Source organism: Anabrus simplex, chromosome 3, assembly GCF_040414725.1.
Source record: "Anabrus simplex isolate iqAnaSimp1 chromosome 3, ASM4041472v1, whole genome shotgun sequence".
In the NCBI taxonomy this organism is placed as follows: Eukaryota; Metazoa; Arthropoda; class Insecta; order Orthoptera; family Tettigoniidae; genus Anabrus; species Anabrus simplex.
The window spans coordinates 507358324-507384153 of NC_090267.1; the positions used below are offsets into that span (position 1 = coordinate 507358324).

Here is a 25830-nt window from a genome sequence, read left to right on the forward strand (position 1 = left end):
AAGAAAGAAAGTAGAACTGGCTGAGTCAGAAAAAAGGATGCATCTGGATGTGTTAGGAGTAAGTGATATTCGGGTAAGGGGAGATAACGAGGAAGAGATAGGAGATTATAAAGTGTACTTGACGGGTGTTAGAAAGGGAAGGGCAGAGTCTGGGGTAGGGCTCTTTATCAGGAATACCATTGCACGCAACACAGTTTCTGTTAGGCACGTAAATGAGCGAATGATGTGGGTAGATTTGTCAGTTGCAGGAATTAGGACTAGAATTGTGTCCGTGTATTCACCATGTGAGGGTGCAGATGAGGATGAAGTGGACAAGTTTTATGAAGCATTGAGTGACATCGTTGTCAGGGTCAACAGCAAGGATAGAATAGTGCTAATGGGCGATTTCAATGCGAGAGTTGGGAATAGAACTGAAGGATACGAAAGGGTGATTGGTAAATGTGGGGAAGATATGGAAGCTAATGGGAATGGGAAGCGTTTGCTGGACTTCTGTGCTAGTATGGGTTTAGCTGTTACGAATACATTCTTCAAGCATAAGGCTATTCACCGCTACACATGGGAGGCTAGGGGTACCAGATCCATAATAGACTATATCTTAACCGACTTTGAATTCAGGAAATCTGTTAGGAATGTACAAGTTTTCCGGAGATTTTTCGATGATACAGACCCCTATCTGATCTGTAGTGAACTAAGTATCTCTAGGCCTAGGGAAGAGAAAGTGAAATCTGTCTGCAAACGAATAAGGGTAGAAAATCTCCAGGACGAGGAAATTAGACAAAAGTACAAGGATATGATTGGTGAGAAGTTTCGAACAGTAGACAGTAAGCAGGTTCAGGATATAGAAAGTGAATGGGTGGCATACAGGGATGCTGTATTAGAAACAGCAAGGGAATGCCTAGGAACAACTGTGTGTAAAGATGGGAAAAGGCGAACATCTTGGTGGAATGATGAAGTGAGAGCAGCTTGTAAACGTAAAAAGAAGGCTTATCAGAAATGGCTCCAAACAAGGGCCGAGGCAGACAGGGATTTGTACGTAGATGAAAGAAACAGAGCGAAACAAATAGTTGTTGAATCCAAAAAGAAGTCATGGGAAGATTTTGGTAACAACCTGGAAAGGCTAGGTCAAGCAGCAGGGAAACCTTTCTGGACAGTAATAAAGAATCGTAGGAAGGGAGGGAAAAAGGAAATGAACAGTGTTTTGAGTAATTCAGGTGAACTCACAATAGATCCCAGGGAATCACTGGAGAGGTGGAGGGAATATTTTGAACATCTTCTCAATGTAAAAGGAAATCATCCTTGTGGTGTTGCGAACAGCCAAGCTCATGAGGAGGAGGAAAATGATGTTGGTGAAATTATGCTAGATGAAGTGGAAAGGATGGTAAATAAACTCCATTGTCATAAGGCAGCAGGAATAGATGAAATTAGACCTGAAATGGTGAAGTATAGTGGGAAGGCAGGGATGAAATGGCTTCATAGAGTAGTAAAATTAGCATGGAGTGTTGGTAAGGTACCTTCAGATTGGACAAAAGCAGTAATTGCACCTATCTATAAGCAAGGGAACAGGAAGGATTGCAACAACTATCGAGGTATCTCATTGATTAGTATACCAGGCAAAGTATTCACTGGCATCTTGGAAGGGAGGGTGCGATCAGTCGTTGAGAGGAAGTTGGATGAAACCCAGTGTGGTTTCAGACCACAGAGAGGCTGTCAGGATCAGATTTTCAGTATGCGCCAGGTAATTGATAAATGCTACGAGAGGAATAGGCAGTTGTGTTTATGTTTCGTAGATCTAGAGAAAGCATACGACAGGGTACCGAGGGAGAAGATGTTCGCTATACTGGAGGACTATGGAATTAAAGGTAGATTATTAAAATCAATCAAAGGTATTTATGTTGACAATTGGGCTTCAGTGAGAATTGATGGTAGAATGAGTTCTTGGTTCAGGCTGTAATCTTTCACCTTTGCTGTTCGTAGTTTACATGGATCATCTACTGAAAGGAATAAAATGGCAGGGAGGGATTCAGTTAGGTGGAAATGTAATAAGCAGTCTGGCCTATGCTGACAACTTGGTCTTAATGGCAGATTGTGCCAAAAGCCTGCAGTGTAATATCTTGGAACTTGAAAATAGGTGCAATGAGTATGGTATGAAAATTGCCTCTCGAAGACTAAACTGATGTCAGTAGGTAAGAAATTCAACAGAATTGAATGTCAGATTGGTGATACAAAGCTAGAACAGGTCGATAATTTCAAGTATTTAGGTTGTGTATTCTCCCAGGATGGTAATATAGTAAGTGAGATTGAATCAAGTTGTCGTAAAGCTAATGCAGTGAGCTCACAGTCGCGATCAACAGTATTCTGTAAGAAGGAAGTCAGCTCCCAGACGAAAGTATCGTTACATCGGTCTGTTTTCAGACCAACTTTGCTTTACGGGAGTGAAAGCTGGTTGGACTCAGGATATCTTATTCATAAGTTAGAAGTAACAGACATGAAAGTAGCAAGAATGATTGCTGGTACAAACAGGTGGGAACAATGGCAGGATGGTACTCGGAATGAGGAGATAAAAGCTAATTTAGCTGTACGCATAAACCGGCTTCAGTGGTGGAGTCATGTGAGGCGAATGGCGAAGGATAGGTTACCTAGGAGAATAATGGACTCTGCTATGGAGGGTAAGAGAAGTAGAGGTAGACCAAGATGACGATGGTTAGACTCGGTTTCTAATGATTTAAAGATAAGAGGTATAGAACTAAATGAGGCCACAACACTAGTTGCAAATCGAGGATTGTGGCTACATTTAGTAAATTCACAGAGCATTGCAGACTGAACGCTGAAAGGCATAACAGTCTATAATGATAATTTATGTAATGTATATATGTATGAACTATTAACCCACTTCTACTTAATCAACATTCCCGTGTGGGTCTACTTATTCACCAACCTAGTGATGCCTGGCCATGTGAAAATTCTCTTTCCTAGGATAGTATTTGATGATGATGATGATGATGCTTGTTGTTTAAAGGGGCCTAAAAGCGAAGGTCATCGGCCCCTAATGGAACGAGATAAACGACATGAGAGATGATGTTAAAATATTAAAAAACTTATCCACTGACTAGAGTTTAAAAAAAAATGATGGGGAAAAATGAGGGTGGGATTAAAACAATCAGTGGATCTAATACGCAATACCTTATTTTCTAATAAAATAAGAAAATCTACAGGAAAACAAAAGAATAAGGCATTGCCTGGTAGTACATAATTTACGAGAGACGTTAAAATAACACATTAAAATACGGAACACAAACTAAAATTAAGTCAATAGGATAAAAGCGAAAGTGACACAAAACACACTAGGACAAAGGACAGCATCACACAGGGTAGTATTTAGGCTCTGGTCAGTTTCATAATTATGTTTTTCCTTTTGAATATTGACCTGGTGTGTGTGGGTCCTTTTATTTATTAAGCTATATTTTGGCTGCAAATAATCAATCTTCTAAATCTTTCTCTTATATTTGCACTGGCAGTTTCAGGAAAGTTTGTAATTTTGTACTCTGTTTATTCTATGCAAGTTTCATAGGATGTATAATTTTCATTCTTAAGTAATATTGTACTGTGGACTAACTTTCTATCCTTGCAAATAATTTACTTCCACATAGTTCACTTCAAAGCTTGTTTGACCATTTTTCCCCTCTCATTTTGCTCAGTTGTGTGTTATGCTCATCTCAACTGCATTGCACAATATGCATGCTGGACACAATATATATGGCTTTCATTATGTGCATGAGGTTTTCAACTTTTATTGAAGATGTTCATTCCATAATTCAAAATCTAGTTCTTTCTAAATTACACTCGGTCCAAAGCTTTTTTGTTTCTGGCCCAATCCCTGTGCACCTCTTAAGTACTATCAATTAATTTTAGTGATATTTAGAAATATTTAGATCTCCTGTTATCTTATTTGGGTTACCACTTGTTTATCCACCTCTGTATGTATCTGGCCAAGCCTTTTAGGTAAATTTCAACGTAGCATGGTAAAAATAAACCAAAATTATACTACAATCAACTCAATAACAGCCCCAAATACAGTGCAGACAAAGTTATGTTTTTGGAGAATTTACCAAACAATGACTAATGTCATCTAATTTTTCTTAGGTGAGAAACCTAAACTGCTTTTTTTTTTTTTTTTTGTTTCCTGAATTTTTTTATATAAAGATCAGGGACTATTTTATGACTTGGAAAGTCTACACCCAGAATCTTTCTTGAAATCTTTCTGGTGAAACTTCACAAGCTGATGTGAATCATACATAAAGACCATTGAAAATGCATGAGCCATGATAATAATAATATGAGCAATGGTACCATTATAAATGGGGTTAAAAGTCAGGTTGTGAGTTCCACAAATAGGAAAAATCTTCTCAGTGTCAATTACTGTGTTGATGGGGTGAAAGTTCCTTATTGGAAGCATTGTAAGTACATATAGATATTCAAACTCGGAAAGCCTTTGTGGAGCGTGCTTCTGTATGGTTGCGAAAGCTGGCCATTAGGAATGCAAGAAAAGAAAAACTAGAGGCAGTTGAAATGTGGATCTGGAGAAGAATGCAGAGGATAAGTTGGACTGAAATGAAGAGCAATACCGAAGTCCTTAGAGAGATAAGAGAAGAATGGAATCTGATAACTGAAATTGAAAAACGGAAAATTAAATTTATTGGTCACATTCTGCGGCATGTGGAGTTCTTTTGTAATATCACTGAAGGAAGAATTGCTGGAAGAAGAGGAAGAGGACAACCCAGAGTGTCTTACTTCAAGAACCTGCTTCTGGAGATGAAGTGCAAGACTAAGGCCGCGTGCACACCGAGCGCGCTTCGCATAGTGTGTCGCGTGTAGCGTGAAATGCTATGCATAGCGCAAGGCGTGCTTGCTGTTCACACCGAAAACTCTACGCCATGCTCTCAGCTTAGTTTGTTGCGAGGCGCTTTAGGGTCCTCACAAACTAATGCCGTTATCCAAGTACACTAGAAACAGTTTACTGATGGATAACAGTTACCTAAAATTTAAAATAAAAAGAATCGAAAGTGGGTTCATGAATTTAATGAAGAACGAATTACGGTACTTTCAGAGAATTCCATCGTTTGCACAGAGATGCAAGACTTTATCGCGATAAATTTTATGATTACTTAAGAATGACAAAAAATACCTTTGACCTTCCAAACCCTGCAACTTAAATATGGCGTCAAGTGGCAGAGAAGTATTGGGAGAAATTCAATTTTCCGAATTATCTAGGAGCACCGTGCAGCAAACACGTGGAAATTAAATTTCCGGCTAAATCACGCTCTTTATATAATAATTATAAATAGTATTTTGCAATATTGTTACAGTTAGCATACACAATTAATCATCGTAACAAAAGTGGAGTAAATGTGCGACAAATATAATTAATAAACAGAAATATTTACTTCCAAGCCCACTACTAGCCTGCAGAGTGATATTCTTCATGTTACCACGCTCCATTGGCAAAATTATAAACCGATATGAGAGAGTCTGGGAGATTATTTGCACTTGTTCACAAAGTGTCCGGCTACATGGCTAAATGGTTACCGTAGTGGCCTTTGGTCACAGAGTCCCGGATTCGATTCCCGGCAGAGTCGGGAATTGTAATCATAATTAGTAAATTGTATTGGCAAGGGGGCTGGGTGTATGTAATTATAATCATTTCATCCTCATCATGATGCAGGTCATCTACGGGCGTCAATTCAAAAGACCTGCACCTGGCAAGCCGAACTTCTCCTCGGACACTTCCGACACTAAAATCCATACCCAATTTCATCCTGTCACAATGTTAAGCCCAGTAAAGTGTGACAGTAGAAGTAATATTACTGTATATGTTTACTGTAGGAATGCGATACAACTGTTGTAGATACTTAAGTCCACTTATTTTGCAAAACAGTTACATTTTAATAGTTTTTGTGTTTTGGGTTCCATATTTCTTCTCTTTGAAACACTGCATGAATAAATTCTTCTTCCATAGATTCAGAACCAGCTAGGTAACGCTAAGCAATTAACCAACACTGCGCGTTGTCTGGCGCTTCGCTTAGCTGTAAGACAGGCGTTCAGCGCAGCAGAGCGCGGGCGGTGTGAACACCTGGATTACGAACAAAGCACTGGTTATGTTTAGCGTGACGCTTAACGTTGAGCAACACGCGACACACTATGCGAAGCGCGCTCGGTGTGCACGCGGCCTTACGCTGAGTTGTGGCTCAAGATAGACAACTGTGGCTGCAACGACAAGGCTTAGCCTTTAGAATATGATGATGGTGTTAATATAAGGAAAGATATTCATTGGGGTAATCACATAAATGGGACTGTAAATAAAGGATACAGATCTCTGCACGTGATTATGAGGGTGTTTAGAGGTTGTAGTAAGGATATAAAGGAGAGGGCATATAAGTCTGTTGTAAGACCCCAACTAGAGTATGGTTCCAGTGCATGGGGCCCTCACCAGGATTACTTGATTCAAGAACTGGAAAAAAATCCAAGGAAAAGCAGCTCGATTTGTTCTGGGTGATTTCTGACAAAAGAGTAGTGTTACAAAAAAGTTGCAATGTTTGGGCTGGGAAGAACTGGGAGAAAGGAGACGAGCTGCTCGACTGAGTGGTATGTTAATAAATTTAACCATGATAGGTTAATATTGTGTTTAATCCATATTGACTAGTCTGAATGTATAACTATTTAAAATAGTTTATTTGAATCCGCTTGATCAATACACTCATTAAATGAAAGAAAAACTATTTATTAAACCAAACATGTTTCGGGAAATCTCAACCATTCCCTTCCTCAGTGGTATGCCAGCCAGGTAAAGAAATTGTTTAATAGATTTATCTGACCACTGATGAAGGAAATGGTTGAGATTTCCCAAAACATGTTTGGTTTAATAAATAGTTTTTCTTTCATTTAATGAGTGTATTGATCAAGGCGGATTAAAATGAACTCTTTTAAATAGTTATATTATACATTGAGTGGTATGTTCCGAGCTGTCAGCGGAGAAATAGCGTGTAATGACATTAGTAGATGAATAAGTTTGAATGGTGTCTTTAAAAGTAGAAAAGATCACAATACGAAGACAAAGTTGGAATTCAAGAGGACAAATTGGGGCAAGTAATCGTTTATAGGAAGGGGAGTTAGCGATTGGAATAACTTACCAAGGGGGATGTTCAATAAATTTCCAAATTTCCAATTTCTTTGCAATCATTTAAGAAAAGGCTAGGAAAACAACAGTAGGGAATTGAGTGAGTGAAGATTTATGACTAACTCCAGAATTAAGAAAAGAACAAAAAAACACACACCCACTCACTCTTAAAAACAGCTGAAACATGACTATGATATCTGGCTCGTGTACAAGGTCAGCTAGCAGGGATGTATGCACATACAAAACAAAACTTGGGCTCAGGGAATAAAACACGTGATGGGATACTGTGAAGTCCCCTCCCCACAGGAAAACCACTATGTGCTGGCGTAAAGCATATCTCGTCATTTTGTACTATCAAGTGTGCGAGTTTGTGTGGTCTCATCTCAGAACCACTCTAGTAATTTCAGTAATTCTTTCACCATTAGAAATAAACTTGCAGGTTGGAAAAATTGTGCATCCAGGAACCTTCAAAGTGAATCGGCTACCTAGACCCAACCAAGTCCACTTAGAATTCAAATTTCTTAAAAAATACTTTACATACATTTTTCCAGGAAAAATCACCCTTTTGCATTTATCAACTAAATATCAAAATAATGGGTAAACTGTTGGTCTGTCAAAACAGGAGCTTACACTCATGATTTAGAATTAAATTTCCTACAAAAATGTCCATATGCATTTTTTTCCAAGCGTAGATGAGAGTGAAAATCATTATTGGCATTAGTCCAACAATTGTTAAGCTTCACCCTGTAGGAGAAACTTCGTCGAAGGAGATATGCAATGGAAGAATGCAGAACAAGACAAAGGAAATGTATATCAAGAACCTGTAAAAGAGAACATACTTCCCTATCTGTTAGAACAACAAATTCCCTGTCTACACAATAACTGATGTAGAGACTGCAGTGAGAGAACCAACAGTATTCAATCCAACTTTAATTCTGACCTCACAGTGGGCTGAGTCGTGGGAACTGCTAGCTACATATACTTAAAAAAAAACACCATGGCACTACAGCCCTTGAAGGGCCTTGGCCTACCAAGTGACCGCTGCTCAGCCCGAAGGCCTACAGATTATGAGGTGTTGTGTGTTGAGCACAACGAATCCTCTCAGCCGTTATTCTTGGCTTTCGAGACCGTACATATAATTTACACAGTAATAAACAAACTGGTGATACTTTTGAATACCTAGGGAGTGAGTTAATGCAAAGGCTGGACATGGAGATTAACAACAGGATGCAACTGGGCAATGCATTCTACCAGAAGGAAGTACCAAGGAAGTGCAAAGAGATAATGTACAAAATGTATTATGCACCCACATTGACCTACACGGCAGAGTCCTGGACAATGACAAGTAGGAAGGAGAATAGAATTCAAGCCAATGAAATGAAATATCTCAGAAGTATGATAGGAAAGACAGAGTGAGAAATGAAGATGTGAGAAAGGAGGTCAGAAAAGAGAACCTAAGTGAGAGAATTGATAGGAGTAAACTAAGATGGTTTGGAAATGTAAAGAAGATGGAGGAGGAAAGAAAGTTTGAGGGAAAGAGAGCGAGATAGACCTAAAACAAGGTGGATCGATTCAATAAAAAGGAGTACAAGAAGAAGAAACTTGGACTGAGACAAAATGAGGAAAGAGGAATGGTGGTGAAGTGCCACAAATGCTCCAACCTGGCGGGAGCTGGATAAGGAGAAGGAAACAATTAATTACATTTTTGGGTACTGGTACGCAATACATATTATAGATGATAGTATGATCAAGCATGTTAACATGTCAGCTTCAGGCTCACTACGGAAGGATACAAAAAACAATGAGAATAGTGGAGAACTACAATTTTAGAAAAAGAAAAAATGCATACATTGCTACGAAATTACCAGTTGTCTCTAAAAGTTCCTTTTTCTATTAGAGACATTCGGATGTTAACCATGACGTCGAACAATGAATCTCCAGCTGATGATTTTTGTATAACCACATAAGGTAACTAACCTGAAGGCACTGTAGTCTGTCTGTTGGCTGCTGTCTGCTTTCTTTGCATGAGAACGAGAACCAACCACTCGATAAACGACTTGAGGACACTCAGACGAATTGAAAGATGGCGAGACAGTCTTGTGAGTCTGGTTCTTGTTGCACCCCCCAGGCCTACTACTCTGTACCAACCTCTGAAACAAAGACAATGCTACATCAGAAAGCTTTAAAAATAACTTGATTCCTTGGATTTATTACAAGGAATTATATCGATTTCATGGTAAATGAATGGCAGTGCTCAGTTTCTGACTCTTGGGACAAACACTTGATACTTTGTTTGGTGTAACAATATTGGTTTTCACCCTACTAATTTTCTGGTTTTCAGATAGCCAAAGTACCAGAATTTTGCCCTACAAAGGTACTTTTATGTGCCAGTAAATCTACTTGAATATCTATAAGCACCCCCAGACATCAGAAATCTAGCGCACTATCATCTCAGCCTGGCATCAAGCTCGTGTAATTCCTGGAGTATCATCATCATAATCAAACACTTTGAAGGTAATGATAAAGTAAGAAACGATATGAAGCTGACGAGAGTTTTATTTTTTTGACTATGATTGCAAATTAGTCTGCTTTGCTGAGGCCTCAATAGAAATATTTTACAACTCAGTTTTAAGGTACTAATAGTAAGATGAAACAACATCAAAATCTTTTATAAACTCTGTATCCTAATCATCCAAAATATAAATTTGTTAATGCAAAAATTCCAGGAAATTACATTTAACAAGTTTTAATCAGGCTTAGAGTACGAAGGAGTACCACAGATTGGCCTGAATCATCATTATTTGGGTATCCTTTCAGCGGGCCAGGTAGGACTTTTGTGGACAATATGCCTCCATCGGTTCCTGTCATTATAAAGTTCCTCTCCTTTCACATCCTGCAGTGTTGTTCCTTTCTCGATAAGGTCTGCATTTATTTGGTCCAGCCACCTTCTTCTGGCACGTCCAACAGGTCTCCTTCCAGGTACTGCCATTTCCAAGTATTGTCTGGGGGTTCTAATCTCTTCCATCCTTTGCACATGCCCAAACCATCTCAACCATCTTTCTTCTATCATACAGGTCACTTGCATGTCATTTCTAATGCACTCATTTCTAATTCTGTCTCTCTTGTTTTTTGCATAGCCTGAATATAAGACCATTTTATATAGTCAACTTATCTGGGCAGCCTAACATTTAAAAAGAAAGTCTATTTGCAAAATTCTGTACTGGTTTGTGCAATGGAAGCACTATGCTCATTGCAGCTGAGCTCAAGGTCACAATTAAATCATAAGCCACAAAATGGGGAAAAAATCATCAACACTTCTCGAGCTCTAGACAATCTCACTGTTGCTCTGCTTGGCTTCATCGCAATAATACATTCAGCTTTAGTCATTATTCCAGTCATGGTGGATCATGTGGAAAGGAAAGTATCTTCATTGCATCAGTTAAGTAAAGGAGACAGGAAAAATTAAGATATAAACTTCAAACTAGAATTTCACGAGAGGTAAAAAATTGCTAATAATATACAGGCTGTGATGAAGTTTAGTGTTTCTGGGTGTAATATATGATGTTGGCAGAAAGACACAGAAAATGTGAGAATGTCCGCACACCAAGAAAAGTATTCAGAGGAGAAAAGACACGAAAATTTAACAAAATTGATAGGCCTGTAACTAAATAATAATAATAATAATAATAAATTTACATATTTTATGCCCACATTGGAGCACTTAAATCAAATCATATACATTATGTCTTCAAAGAATTAACTGGAAATTAAGCTTTCAACATCTTCCTCCCCTCCCAAAACCTCTTCATTCTTTCGAACCTGGCTGCCCTTTCTTCATCAAATATGACATATTGTACTCGTTGCAAAATTTTTAGTTTAAGTCTTAAATGTTTGTTCTTCAGAATCCTTTCCTTCTTCTCTTCTCTATTTACAATTTATTGCATTATAATATTCAACTCTTCTAAATCATCTAGGATTTCTTTGAATCAATTATTTTTTGTTTTACATTTCCAAAAGTATTTGTTTCAATAACGTGGTTACATCTAATCTTGATCTGACAGGAAAAGGCAATTCTCCTTTTCCTCATTGTGTCTTTCCCAGTATACCACTGCATTCGGCAACAATCTCCATTGTCCATCTACTTGGTGCTTTTTATTGAAGATTGTTCTGATAATCCTTCAGTCACCCATCTGCAGTCTATTTGTTGTTGATGTGGTGTTTCAATTTAAATAGCGTTTCACTAGCACAAGTTGCTTCAGGCTTAATGACAGAATAGTAATGTTGAAATTTGACAATCAACGAAAGTGATTTCTTCTTGTATGTTGGCCAGGTAATTCATTGTGCTTGCTGTAATTTAAACGTCCTGGCTTCCATTGATATTCTCTCATTGGAGTTCCAAGTTATAATTTCACCAAGATATTCAAAACTTATTTAAATTCATACTTTGTTTGGTACTGTTCAGTAGAATACCTGCAACTCTGAAGTCTGGCATTTTGTTTTTCAAATGGAATTTGCAATCCAAATTTTTTTTTTCAAGTTCTATTTGTAACTTAGAGTCTTATATATTATTTGCAATTACTGCAAGATCATCCACAAATGCTACACAGTTATGTTTAATAATAATAATAATAATAATAATAATAATAATAATAATAATATGGCCTACCATGTGAAGGCATTCTGATTTGACACCAGATGCCTACGAGTCAATTTCAACATTTCACTTTACTCTGCCCAGATGGCAGAGAAATGGATCTCTGCTGGGTGATCTATGGCAGAGTTTTAATTAATTTTGCTGAATAAACAGCAAATGTGTCCCTCGAGTCACTTTGTTAGGTAAACAGCAAATGTGTCCCTCGAGTCACTTTGTTAGGTAAACAGCAAATGTGTCCCTCGAGTCACTTTGTTAGGTAAACAGCAAATGTGTTTCCAGAGTTATTTTGCTGGGTAAACAGCAAATGTGCCCTGGAGTCACTTTGTTGGGTAAACAGCAAATGTGTCCCTAGAGTCACTTTGTTAGGTAAACAGCAAATGTGTCCCTAGAGTCACTTTGTTAGGTAAACAGCAAATGTGTCCCTAGAGTCACTGATAGGTAAACAGCAAATGTGTCCCCAGAGTCACTTTGTTAGGTAAACAGCACATGTGTCCCTTGAGTCACTTTGTTAGGTAAACAGCAAATGTGTCCCTCGGGTCACTTTATTAGGTAAACAGCAAATGTGTCCCCAGAGTCACTTTGTTAGGAAAACAGCAAATGTGTTCCCAGAGTTATCTGCTGGGTAAACAGCAAATGTGTTTCTAGGGTCACTTTGTTAGGTAAACAGCAAATGTGTCCCTAGAGTTATTTTGTTGGGTAAACAGCAAATGTGTCCCCATAGTTAATGGCTGGATAAATAGCAAATGTGTCCCCAGAGTTATTTTGCTGGGTAAACAGCAAATGTGCCCCTAGAGTCACTTTGTTAGCTAAACAGCAAATGTGTCCCCAGAGTTATTTTGTTGGGTAAACAGCTAATGTGTCTCCAGAGTTATCTGCTGGGTAAACAGCAAATGTGTCTCCAGAGTTATCTGCTGGGTAAACAGCAAATGTGTCTCCAGAGTCACTGTTAGGTAAACATCAAATGTGTCTCCAGAGTCACTTTGTTAGGTAAACAGCAAATGTGTCCCCAGAGTCACGTTGTTAGGTAAACAGCAAATGTGTCGCCAGAGTTATTTTGCCGGGTAAACAGCAAATGAGCCCCAAGAGATCTTTCACATGCCAACATCATATGACATGGAGTGCCAAATGGACTTTCTTCTGCCTTTCAGAAATCCGACCACCTCATGCAGGTTTGAACTCAAGATGTTGGGAACCAGAGGCCAATACTCTACCACTGACCCGCAGAGGGAGCTACGCTTGTTACTAGAAACAAATTTGTATCACAAGGTTGAGGCAATGGAGATGGCATGAGCGTCAAGAGTTCCGGTAACCGAATTTAAGGCATCCTGAAATGGTGAAAACAAATTATTTGGCATTCAGTGGTGTGTTTACTACATTGCACTGTTACTGTGCCATGCCTACCAGCCGATCTTACCAATAAATTGGTCCCCTTTCAGTGTTACAGAACAGAGGAAAGCCTACAATATTTTACATTATACAAAACTTCTGTTCTCAGATCTACTTCATGGCTTATTAAATTATTTTAGTTAGAACAGAGCTTGATTATGTTGTGATTACATTAGTTATTTAATTCCTCTTGCAAATACATTCTAAAAACTCAGAGTCATCTTATATGTGAGGCTGTCTTATGTACGAGCCAATATTGTTATTTAAACAGTGTACAAAATCAAAGATAAAAAAATAAGAGAGCTGTATTGTTTCAAAATAAAAGATGCTTTCCTTGCTACAACAGCAATTTTTTTTTTTTTTTTTTTTTTTTTGCTAGGGGTTTTACGTCGCACCGACACAGATAGGTCTTATGGCGACGATGGGATAGGAAAGGCCTAGGAGTTGGAAGGAAGCGGCCGTGGCCTTAATTAAGGTACAGCCCCAGCATTTGCCTGGCGTGAAAATGGGAAACCACGGAAAACCATTTTCAGGGCTGCCGATAGTGGGATTCGAACCTACTAACAGCAAAATTAACATGTATTTAGCACAAATGCAGAAAACTGTCATAAAGCAAAATGTTTTAAAGGTATCATGGCAAATGATGGGAAAATTTCAGGTAATCCTTAACTATAAGCTAGTGAGTATTTGCAACCAGCTATCGCATTACTTCTAAATATAAAGTTCTTCCTACAGCACATTTAGCACAACATATCAAATACACAAACATCTCTTTTTCCCATACCTTATTATTCAGGTGGCCAGGGAGGTGCTCTTCTGGGAAGAAATCGCCAGCAGTTTCCGACACTTCACTAGACACAGAACTTGTGTCCTCAAAACTGGAACACAATAATCATTTTTTGGTTTTATACATCAAACTTATTACCAAATATAGGATACATTCCATACAAAACAGGAATAAAGAACTTGAAGAAGTCTTCCTTGCACTTTATTTATTAGTGTCCAGCTCCATAGCTAAATGGTAAGCGTACTGGCCTTTGGTCACAGGGGTCCTGGGCTCGATTCCTGGCAGGATCGAGAATTTTAACCATAATTGGTCAATTCCCCTGATATGGGGACTGGGTGTATGTGTCATCTTCATCATCATTTCAAGCTCATCACGATGCGCAGGTCGCCTATGGGGGTCAAAACAAAATACCTGCAGCTGGTGAGCCAAAGTCCTCGGACATATCCCGGCACTAAAAGCCACACACCATTTCATTTCATTTATTATTAACATTTTAATTAGCTATTGAGAAGGAAAGTCCATCTTAAGCTAAAATGTTTGCTCTTGGAACTTAAGCAACAATAATCCCCCAAAGTAAAATAAAGTCCATACTATGTGGCCTCGAGAGAAGCATGGTGCAGGTCTTTTGAGGTGACCTACGCTTCTGTGTGGATGGGGCATTATCCAAGACAAAGTCTAATGATGAAGACGGCATACACCCCCGGCCCCCGTGCCACTCGAATTAACCAATGAAAGTTAAAATCGCCGGATCGATCAGGAACCGAATCCAGGATTCTCTCTACCAAAGGCTGCCACAGCCAGACAGTCTACAGCATGAATACTATTTGAAAATAGGATAGATGAATGACCTACCACAAACATACAATTACAAATAAGAAATGCTGCAATACAGTAACAAAATAAAGTAGTATGGTTGCAATAAAACAACAATTTGGTCTAGTGAGTCAGCCTCTTACCTCGAGGCCCCGGATATCAATTTCCGGTCACCTCAGTGATTTTTACCTGGACTCAAGGACTGGTTTGAGGTCCACTCAGCCTATGTGAGAACAATTCAGGTGCTACCATATCCCACAGCATATCTGGTCTAGAAAAAAAAAAAAATAATAATGGCAGAGATGATTTTTCACGCTGACCAAGCATACCTTGTAATCTGCAGGCCTTCGGTTGCTTGGAAGGCTAAGGCCCATCAAGGGCAGTAGAGCCATGGGAGTTTTACTGTTTTTTATAGATGCAATAAAGAAATTGTACCGAGACAAATTTTGGCTTTTTGTCGATTAGTTTGTCATGGCAAAACCATATCCAATTTCATGAAAATGTATTTCTCTTCGCAGGCAATTTAGTTCATACTTAAGCAATCAAAGGTGACAAAAATCTCTACTGGTACATACAATAAACTTTCACTGCAATGAGCAAAACAGTCCAGCGAGAAGTCACTACCTTAAGGTAGTTCATGGAAGCCAAAGTACTTGCTACTTCTTCACCCCCAGTGGATGGGGTTGGTAGAATATACCCACGGTATCCCTTGGCTGTCGTAAGAGGAGACTACAAAAAGGACTTTGGGAGCATGGGTTGACAACCACAGATCCCCTATCCGAGTGCAGCATTGTTTCAAGCTCCTCACTCCCGTCTTTCTAGTCCAACCTCTCTTGTTCAACTTTTTTTTTTCCTTTCCAACACCAATGGTATTAGATATGCAATGCCTAGGGTTCTTTCATTTTCATACCCTTCTTGACCTTTCCTTGTTTTTGCCGATGCCTTCATTCAGACCTCTTCGTTTTCCTCTTCTGATCAGTGATGTCCAGTGTACTTCCTCTAAACAATAAAACATCTTCCCCACAGCTCACTAGGGACATATGTTGCACATGAGGTCCAGTCTCCTGAAGCCAACAACATGTGTACAGAGTGGTGTGTTGAGCGCGAGTGAAGAGGTGTGTGTAACACCTAGTATTGGAGGCAGAGGAGTTAATGCACCTAAAATCACTGAGCCAGAAAGAAAATGAATCCAGGACCCTCTGAACCAAAAAGACCTCAAGGATGACCATGAGCCCGAACACATGAGACGATTTTCAGAACAACTAACATCTGATTAACTACAGGGGACATCATTAGGTATATCTTACTACACTACTCTAAGCAATCGCAGATTGACAAGCTCATTCTATATTTTTAAAAACACAAGTTTCAAGCCAACATGTAATAGAGGAAATACTTGACAATAAGGTGTAAATTGCCAAGTTCCAAGCCAAGGTACTGAATTTTTTTTCCTTAATGCAATGTAATACTCCTATTCTGATTTTTAAAGAAGGATGTAGATAGTTTTTTTTGTTTGTTTGTTTCAAAATTACAAGTTTATTGTTTTAGACTAAACAGAAGGGCAGTTCTAGAACAACATACCTCAGGCAATCAACGCTTGAAATGAAAAATAGAAAATTCTTTACATTTCATCAAAAGATTACTCATTCGAGTCCTGCTTTCTCTATCATGTAGAGTAAAACCAAATATCATTATTGACATGCAGGCAGCTTGAATGATGTGTGATCAAAATGCTTGTGCATATTAGCTGATGTCATATGATTTTCTTAAGGAGCATGTAAGGGCCAGTTGAAAAACAAGAAGTAAGGAGATGATGACACAACTTAGTAGAAATATATGAACTGTTTAATGAATAAGACATTGTTACAGCCTTAAAAATCAGAAGGCTGTAATGGGTCAGGCACTTATTGTCTATGACTAATACCACACCAGAAGGAATAAGGAATGTTGGAGGACTCAAGAAAAAGTGGGAAGAATGTGAGACAAGAACCTTGGGAGTTTGAAACTAAAGATGCTGGCTCTAAATAGAGAGAAAAGGCAAAAACGTTTGAAGAAGGCCAGGGACCACTAAGGGCTGTTGAACTGATGATGATGAAAAAATTCCTGCTAACCTACAAAATGATTTAATCATCACCATCTTCAAGATGGGACACAAGGCTCCATGCTGTGACCATTGAGGGATAGCACTGCTTTCTATTGCTGGAGAAAAATTAGCTGAATACTGTTATTTGCTACCACTCACGGAAGTAGTCTGCCAGAAACCCAGTGTGGTTTAGATCCAACCACAACACAACCAATATGATCCTCATCAACAGACAAATACAAGGAAAGTACACAAAAAAACAATCAATCTCTTTACATTGCACTTGTACATCTTGCGATAGCCTTCAATTCTATAAATCAACAAGCTTTTTGGATGGTCCTTAGCTTTAACTGGACGTCTACTAAAATACATAAAAATACTTTGACTGCTGCATAACAGCACGGGTGATTTTGTTCTTGGCCGCAACAGACCTTGGAGAAGATTCAGTGCAAACTAATAACATAGTGCGAGAAGGTGAAAGAACAGGAAGACATGTTAGGACCTGGGGTTCCATGAAGAGAGTTCGGCCCCACTGATATTGAAATACAGGCAGCTGCTTGAAATAAAATGCCACAGCACCTCCACAACTAGGACAGGAACTTACATCAAAAGGAAAGGAAGAAGAGAAAAGTGGTTTACTCAATCTTAGCAGAGCGTGGGCTGACATTAATGTATCTTGACCTCAGTTTCAAACTGCTATATGCAGATGATAGTATTGTTCTGTCAGTGAAGAGACCTGCATGATATCAAACACCTAACTTACCCCTGACATATGCTAAGATAGATGCTGAAATAGAGCATCACCTGAGATAAGCAGGTGCATTGATTGGTTGTCCCCTTAAAAGGGTTTTCAACAACGATAACTTCAGCGTCCACATCATGCCATACAGTAGAGTAAAATGGCAGGAACACTGAACAATGTTCTCATGGGAATAGCCAATACTGGGCAAGGGAGCTGGCACAGTGGCTAATGTACAAGATGGCCACTATACACTGATCTTACGGAAATAACAGATGCTGGGCGAGGGACCTGGCATAGGGGCTAATGTGCAAGATGGCCACCATACATTAGTCTTGTGGGAATAACCGATACTGGGCGAGGGAGCTGCCACGGGGGCTAATGTGCAAAATGGCCACTATACATTGGTCTTATGGGAATAACAGACGCTGGGCGAAGGAGCTGGCATAGGGGCAAATATGCAAGATAGCCGCTATACACTGGTCTTTTGGGAATAACAGATGCTGGGCGAGGGAGCTGGCATAGGGGCTAATGTGCAAGATGGCCACTATACACGGGTCTTACAGAAATAACAGATGCGATACTGGATGAGGGAGCTGCCACAGGAGCTAATGTGCAAAAAGGCCACTACATTTTGGTCTTATAGGAATAACTGATACTGGGCGAGAGAGCTGGTCCAGGGGCTAATGTGCAAGATAGTCACTAAACACTGGTCTTATGGGAATAACCGATGCTGGGCAAGGGAACTGGCATAGGGGCTAATGTGCAAGATGGCCACTATACACGGGTCTTACAGAAATAACAGATGCGATACTGGATGAGGGAGCTGCCACAGGGGCTTAATGTGAAAGATGGCAACTATACATTAGTATTATGGGAATAATAGATGCTGGGCAAGGGAGCTGGCACAGGGGCTAAGGTGCAAGATGGCCACTATACATTAGTCTCGTGGGAATAACGAATACTGAGCAAGAGAACTGCCACAGGGGCTAATGTACAAAATAGCCACTATACATTGTTCTTATGGGAATAACCGATACTGGGCGAGGAAGCTGGCACAGGGGTTAATGTGCAAGATTGCCACTATACATTAATCTTGTGGGAATAAACAATACAAGGCGAGGGAGCTGGCATAGGGGTTAATGTGCAAGATGGCCACTATACACTGGTGTTATGGGAATAGCAGATGCTGGGCGAGGGAGATGGCACAGGGGCTAATATGCAAATGGCTGCTATAAACTGGTCTTATGGAAATAACCGATACTGGGCGAGAGCGCTGACACAGGAGCTAATGTGAAAGATGGCTGCCATACATTGGTCTTACGGAAATAACCGATACTGGGCGAGGGACCTGGCACAGGGGCTAATTTGCAAATGGCCACTATACATTGGTCTTATGGGAATAATCGATACTGGATGAGGGAGCTGGCATAGGGGCTAATGTGCAAGATGGCCGCTATACATTGGTCTTACGGAAATAACCGATACTGGACGAGGGAGCTGTCAAAGGAGCTAATTTGCAAGATGGCATCTATACATTGGTCTTATGGAAATAACCAATATTGGGTGAGGGAGCTGCCACACGTGCTAATGAGCAAGATGGCCACTATAAATTGGTCTTATGGGAATAACCAATACTAGGCGAGGGAGCTGAACCACAGGCTATTGTGCAAGATGGCCACTATACACTGGTCTTATGAACATAACCGATACTGAGCAAGGGAGCTGGCACAGGTGCTAATGTGCAAAATGGCTACTATACATTGGTCTTATGGGAATAATTGATACTGGGTGAGGGAGCTACCACACGTGCTAATGTGCAAGATGGCCACTATACATTGATCTTATGGGAATAACCAATACTGGGCGAGGGAGCTGAACCATGTGCTAATGTGCAAGATGGCCACTATACATTGGTCTTATACGAATAATAGATGCTGGGCGAGGGATCTGGCACAGGGGCTAATGTGCAAGATGGCCATTATACATTGGTCTGATGGGAATAACCGATACTGGGTGAGTGTGCTGGCACAGAAGCTAATGTACAAGATGGCCACTATACATTAGTCTTGTGGGAATAACCGATACTGAGCAAGGGAGCTGCCACACGGGCTAATGTGCAAGATGGCCACTATACATGGGTCTTATGGGAATAACCGATACTGAGCGAGGGAGCTGGCACAGGGGCTAATGTGCAAGATGGCCGCTATATATGGGTCTTATGGAAATAACCGATACTGGGCGTGGGAGCTGCCAAAGGGCCTAATGTGCAAGATGGCCACTATACATTGGTCTTATGGGAATAACCGATACTGGGCGAGGGAGCTGGCACAGGGGCTAATGAGCAAGATGGCCACTATATATTGGTCTTATGGAAATAATCGATACTGGGCGAGGGAGCTGTCACAGGGCCTAATGTGCAAGATGGCCATTATACACTGGTCTTATAGGAATAAGCGATACTGGGCGAGGGAGCTGCCACAGGGCCTAATGTGCAAGATGGCCACTATACACTGGTCTTATGGGAATAACCGATGCTTATGGGAATAACAGATACTGGGTGAGGGAGCGGGCTCATGGGCTAATGTGCAATATGCTCTGGTAGCGAACGGAATTGGTTGGGGCTTTAACTGGATGTTGGTGGAGATATCAATGATGAACTCAACCTTTGGAAATTGTCTGTCAGGTGGGTTCCTTGTCTCCTAATCCAGGAAGAAAAAAATTTGCGCTAGTAAGTTTGCTTTAAGCATCTGAATCGCTACAAGCAGGAAGGATATGATTTTTGTGTGTCACACTGTGTCTTCTGATGAAACTTGGCTACATCATTACACCCCGGAGTCAAAAGAAGCAATCATCGAGTGGCAGGTGCAGCTGAGCCAGTTACGGACAAAACACACCTTTCTGCCGGAAAGTTGCTTCGAACTGTTTTTTGGGACTATGCGGGCATTTTGTTGGAGGATTTCCTGCGTGAACAAAGGACAGTGAATGCAGCCTTTTACTGCTATCTTTCAGATGAGAAAGAAAAACAGCAAATTGCAACAAACGTTGCTGGCAAATGATCCAAAACATTATTCTTCTGCTCAACAATGCAAGGCCACGCACTGCACAACACGGTAAAAACTGGAGGGAATGCATTGGACACCTGTGGAACATCCTCCGTACAGTCCAGATTTGACACCCAGTTAACCATCATTTGTTTGGACCTCTGAAAGAAGAACTAGAAGGAAAGATATTTCATGACAATGCAGCGGTGGAGGAGTACATGTGCAACTGGCTGCACACACGTCCTTCTTTCTTTGAGGATAGCATTAAAAAGTTGCCAATTCGATGGCAAAAACGTGTGTAACATTCGGGAGACTACATGTAACTAAGAATCTATTTATGTAACCACTATAAGTGAAAATATAAGTATTGAATAGGTGGAACAAATTAAAACACCTTTATTATTGTTAAACTGTTCGGGAGACTATGTAGAAAAATTAGGTGCCTGTTCTGTATTTGCTGGTAGATCCAATAAAATTGTAAAAAATAACTGCATTTTATATTTGATTCACCTTCATAGCATAACATACTGACTGAGCTGACCAACTCAACAATGCCCTTACTCATGACACCATACAAAAATCTCCTACAGAAACACCAATATCAGAGAAACTGAGACAAAACTGTTTAAGACAGTTTGATTAATGATTACCTTCAACAATGACCACAAGAATATGTCGCTTATAGAGCGGAGGAGCTTGCTGTAGATGGACAACCAGACCAAGGACTACCCAAAAGAACAGGGAGCATCTATGTTGAAAAAAGACGTGGATAATGTCAATAGAATCAAGATAGAAGTTACTGCAGGATGGCAAACAAAAATATCAATCCTACCCGAGTGGGTGAAGCGGCAGAAGAAGAAATTAAAAGCAAGGTGTGTTTTTCCGACGATCTGTACTTACTCTTCTATTTCTGTAGCTACTTACACGATACTGAACCTCAGAAAGCGCATTTGGTTGTAAAAACTCACCAAGATGATTCAGCTCTCTTCATATTTGGAACATGTGAATGCTGAAAAACATAGAAGATTCTCAGCAATGGGATCACACATGACTGCCACAGGTCATAAATTTACCAACATAGAACAAGACCTGACCATCATAAAAAAGTTAAAAAAGGGCAGCTTAATGAACACTTATGAAGACCTGTACATTAATCTAGACCAACTTGTAAAGAAAAAGGATAACCTTAATGAGGCTGTAGAATATAAGAATCCATTATATTATCAAATTCTAGTATATTTGAAAATGCTTGAGAAGGATCACGAAAAAAGAATTGGAATTTCTCCACCTACAGATAGCCCTACAACTTATTCCTCCTCAGTTGAAGCTATAGGTGACAGCAAGGAAGTTCTTGACACACCTATATCCCCCGCTCCTCCACCTCCTCAGGTGCAAGAGCAAGGAAGAACGCATCATCAATATTACACCCGGCGCAAAACTGTGAAAGAATGACAGGAGTTACTGTTCCAAAGGAAAGCAGGCTTAATAAAATTTGACAACTAGGAATTAGTTATATTTTCATCTACATTAATAATAAGAGCCGCACTGTGATATCAGGATTTCTTCATTTCGATAATTACTTATAAATTGTATAATTTTTAATTTATAAATTGATCTTTTTTCATGAATTATTAAGAAAAGAATATTTATTAGGACAATTTCTCTATGGAATATTGTACAAGTGTTTCCTTGACGACTGCTTTCTATTGTAGAAATAATTTATATATTTTCTCTTGAGTTATTTGTTTGTTTTAATCTTGTCAATCTTATGTTAATTTTAAGGACACTTCATCTAAAGCATTACTTTGTCAATTTTATATATTTTTCATCTAAACAGTGTTATGTGGCTGAAGATGTTGATAATATACGAAACATGTACCACTTTTGACCATTAAAAGTTGCCTTAAGCAATCATTGTATCGACTAGGTGGAAAATAAATAAATACTTAATTGTGAATCTATTGAAGTGCGATACGGACCATGAAGCTGATTTTATGTAATCCATAGTGAAACGCGTCGAGGGTTGGACAAGACAGGACGACTAGCGTGGGATCTAATTCACTGCGTGATGCAGAATCCCAAACATCTACTTGTCTGAAGGAGACTAGGTGAACCCTGCACTATTCAAGATCTACATACATACATACATTATCATTACAGACTGTTATGCCTTTCAGTGTTCAGTCTGCAAGCCTCTGTACCTAAACGTCGCCACAATCCTCAATTTGCAACTAGTGTTGTGGCCTCATTTAGTTCTATACCTCTTAACCTTAAATCGTTAGAAACCGAGTCTAACCATCGTCATCTTTGTCTACCTCTACTTCTCTTACCCTCCATAACAGAGTCCATTATTCCCCTAGGTAACATATACTCCTCCATTCGCCTCACATTACCCCACCACCGAAGCTGGTTTATGCGTACAGCTTCATCCATCGAGTTCATTCCTAAATTAGCCTTTATATCCTCATTCTGAATACCCTCCTGCCATTGTTCCCACCTGTTTGTACCAGCAATCATTCTCGCTACTTTCATGTCTGTTACTTCTAACTCATGAATAAGATATCCTGAGTCCACCCAGCTTCCGCTCCCGTAAAGCAAAGTTGGTCTGAAAACAGACCAATGTAAAGATAGCTTCGTTTGGGAGCTGACTTCCTTCTTACAGAATACTGCTGATCGCAAATGCGAGCTCACTGCATTAGCTTTACGACACCTTGATTCAATCTCACTATATTACCACCCTGGGAGAACACCCAACCTAAATACTTGAAATTATCGACCTGTTCTAGCTTTGTATCACAAATCTGACATTCAATTCTGTTGATTTTCTTACCTACTGACATCAATTTAGTCTTCGAGAGGCTAATTTTCATACCATACTCATTGCACCTCTTTTCATGTTCCAAGATATTAGACTGCAGGCTTGCGGCACAATCTGCCATTAAGACCAAATCATCAGCATAGGCCAGACTGCTTACTACATTTCCACCTAACTGAATCCCTCCCTGCCATTTTATACCTTTCACCAGATGATCCATGTAAACTATGAACAGCAAAGGTGAAAGATTGCAGCCTTGTCTAACCCCTGTAAGTACTCTGAACCAAGAACACATTCTACCATCAATTCTCACTGAAGCCCAATTGTCAACATAAATACCTTTGATTGATTTTAATAATCTACCTTTGAATTCCATAGTCCTCCAGTATAGCGAACATCTTCTCCCTCGGTACCCTGTCGTATGCTTTCTCTAGATCTACGAAACATAAACACAACTGCCTATTCCACTTAGCATTTTTCAATTACCTGGTGCATACCGAAAATCTGATGCTGACAGCCTCTCTGTGGTCTGAAACCATACTGGTTTTCATCCAACTTACTCTCAAAGACTGATCGCACCCTCCCTTCCAAGATGCCAGTGAATACTTTGCCTGGTATACTAATCAGTGAGATACCTTGATAGTTGTTGCAATCCTTCCTCTTCCCTTGCTTATAGATAGGTGCAATTACTGCTTTTGTCCAATCTGAAGGTACCTTACCAACACTCCATGCTAATTTTACTACTCTATGAAGCCATTTCATCCCTGCCTTCCCACTATACTTCACCATTTCAGGTCCAATTTCATCTATTCCTGCTGCTTTATGACAATGGAGTTTATTTACTATCCTTTCTACTTCCTCAAGCGTAATTTCACCAGCATCATTTTCTTCCTCCCCATGAGCTTGGCTGTTCGCAACACCACCAGGAAGATTTCCTTTTATGCTGAGAAGATGTTCAAAATATTCCCTCCACCTCTCCAGTGATTCCCTGGGATCTATTATGAGTTCACCTGAATTACTCAAAACACTGTTCATTTCCTTTTTCCCTCCCTTCCTAAGATTCTTTATTACTGTCCAGAAAGGTTTCCCTGCTGCTTGACCTAGCCTTTCCAGGTTATTACCAAAATCTTCCCAAGACTTCTTTTTGGATTCAGCAACTATTTGTTTCGCTCCGTTTCTTTCATCTACGTACAACTCCCTGTCTGCCTCGGCCCTTGTTTGGAGCCATTTCTTATAAGCCTACTTTTTACGTTTACAGGCTGCTCTCATTTCATCATTCCACCAAGATGTTCGCCTTTTCCCATCTTTACACACAGTTGTTCCTAGGCATTCCCTTGCTGTTTCTACAACAGCATCCCTGTATGCCACCCATTCACTTTCTATATCCTGAACCTGCTTACTGTCCACTGTTCGAAATTTCTCACTAATCATATCCATGTACATAGGTGGATCAAAAGATTAGTTGCACTAACGCGCCGCAGCAGTGCGCTGTGTGTTGCAAACGTTGGCACAGCGGAGAAAGGGACAGACACAGCCCACATGTCTGTTAGGCACGTCGCTGTGGTGTCTCGTCTAGTATTGTGTGAATAGCGGCCAAATGCAATGGCATGTCAACTGGACGTGCACTCCAAATACGAGGTACGTGTGACATTCCGATTCCTATGGGCCAAAAGGAAGAATTGCACGGACATTCATTGTGAAATTTGTGCTGTGTATGGGGAGTGGGCCATTTTCCGGTAAGGTATCGTAAAGTGGTGTCAACAATTCGAAGCTAGACATATGGCTATCACGGACAACCATCGCGAAGGCGGGCCCACAATGTCCAGGACCCTTGCAAAGGTCACGAGTGTGAATGCGATCATTAGACAGAACCGGCGCATTAAACTGAGAGAAATCGCGACGCAGCTGAACATGTCGTATGACAGTGTGTTCGCCATTGTTCGCGAGAACCTTGGATATCGTAAGCTGTGTCAAAGATGGGTCCCACGTCTTCTCACCGATGAGCACAAGGGACAATGTTTCCAATCCTCCCTGGCATTTTTGCAACACTATGCCGCAGATAGCAACGGGTTTCTGAAGCGAATCGTGACAGGTGACGAAACGTGGGTCCACCAATTCACCCCCGAAACGAAGCGAACATCAATGGAATGGCTGTACCCCTCATCACCACAACGAAAGATGGCCAAGGTTCAACCTTCAGCCGGTAAGATTATGGCGACAGTGTTCTTTGACATGGAGGGTTTGCTGCACATGGAATTCATGCCGAAAGGAACGACGATCAACGCAGCGTCGCATTGTCAAACGTTGCACCGGTTGCGTAAAGCGATTAAAGAGAACC

At 40.2% G+C, this 25830-nt stretch overlaps 1 protein-coding gene across 1 annotated transcript in view; it reads right to left on the bottom strand.

The window, feature by feature from the left end:
* The window catches only part of sick (sickie), a 501196-nt gene that overhangs the window by 321150 nt on the left and 154216 nt on the right, over positions 1 to 25830 (bottom strand). Inside the window, exons 9-10 of the mRNA XM_067143723.2 lie at positions 13996 to 14089; positions 9149 to 9321 (exon numbers count right to left, since the gene is read on the bottom strand). Of these exons, the coding sequence (XP_066999824.2) occupies positions 9149 to 9321; positions 13996 to 14089 (267 nt within the window). The remainder of the gene's footprint in view (positions 1 to 9148; positions 9322 to 13995; positions 14090 to 25830) is intronic.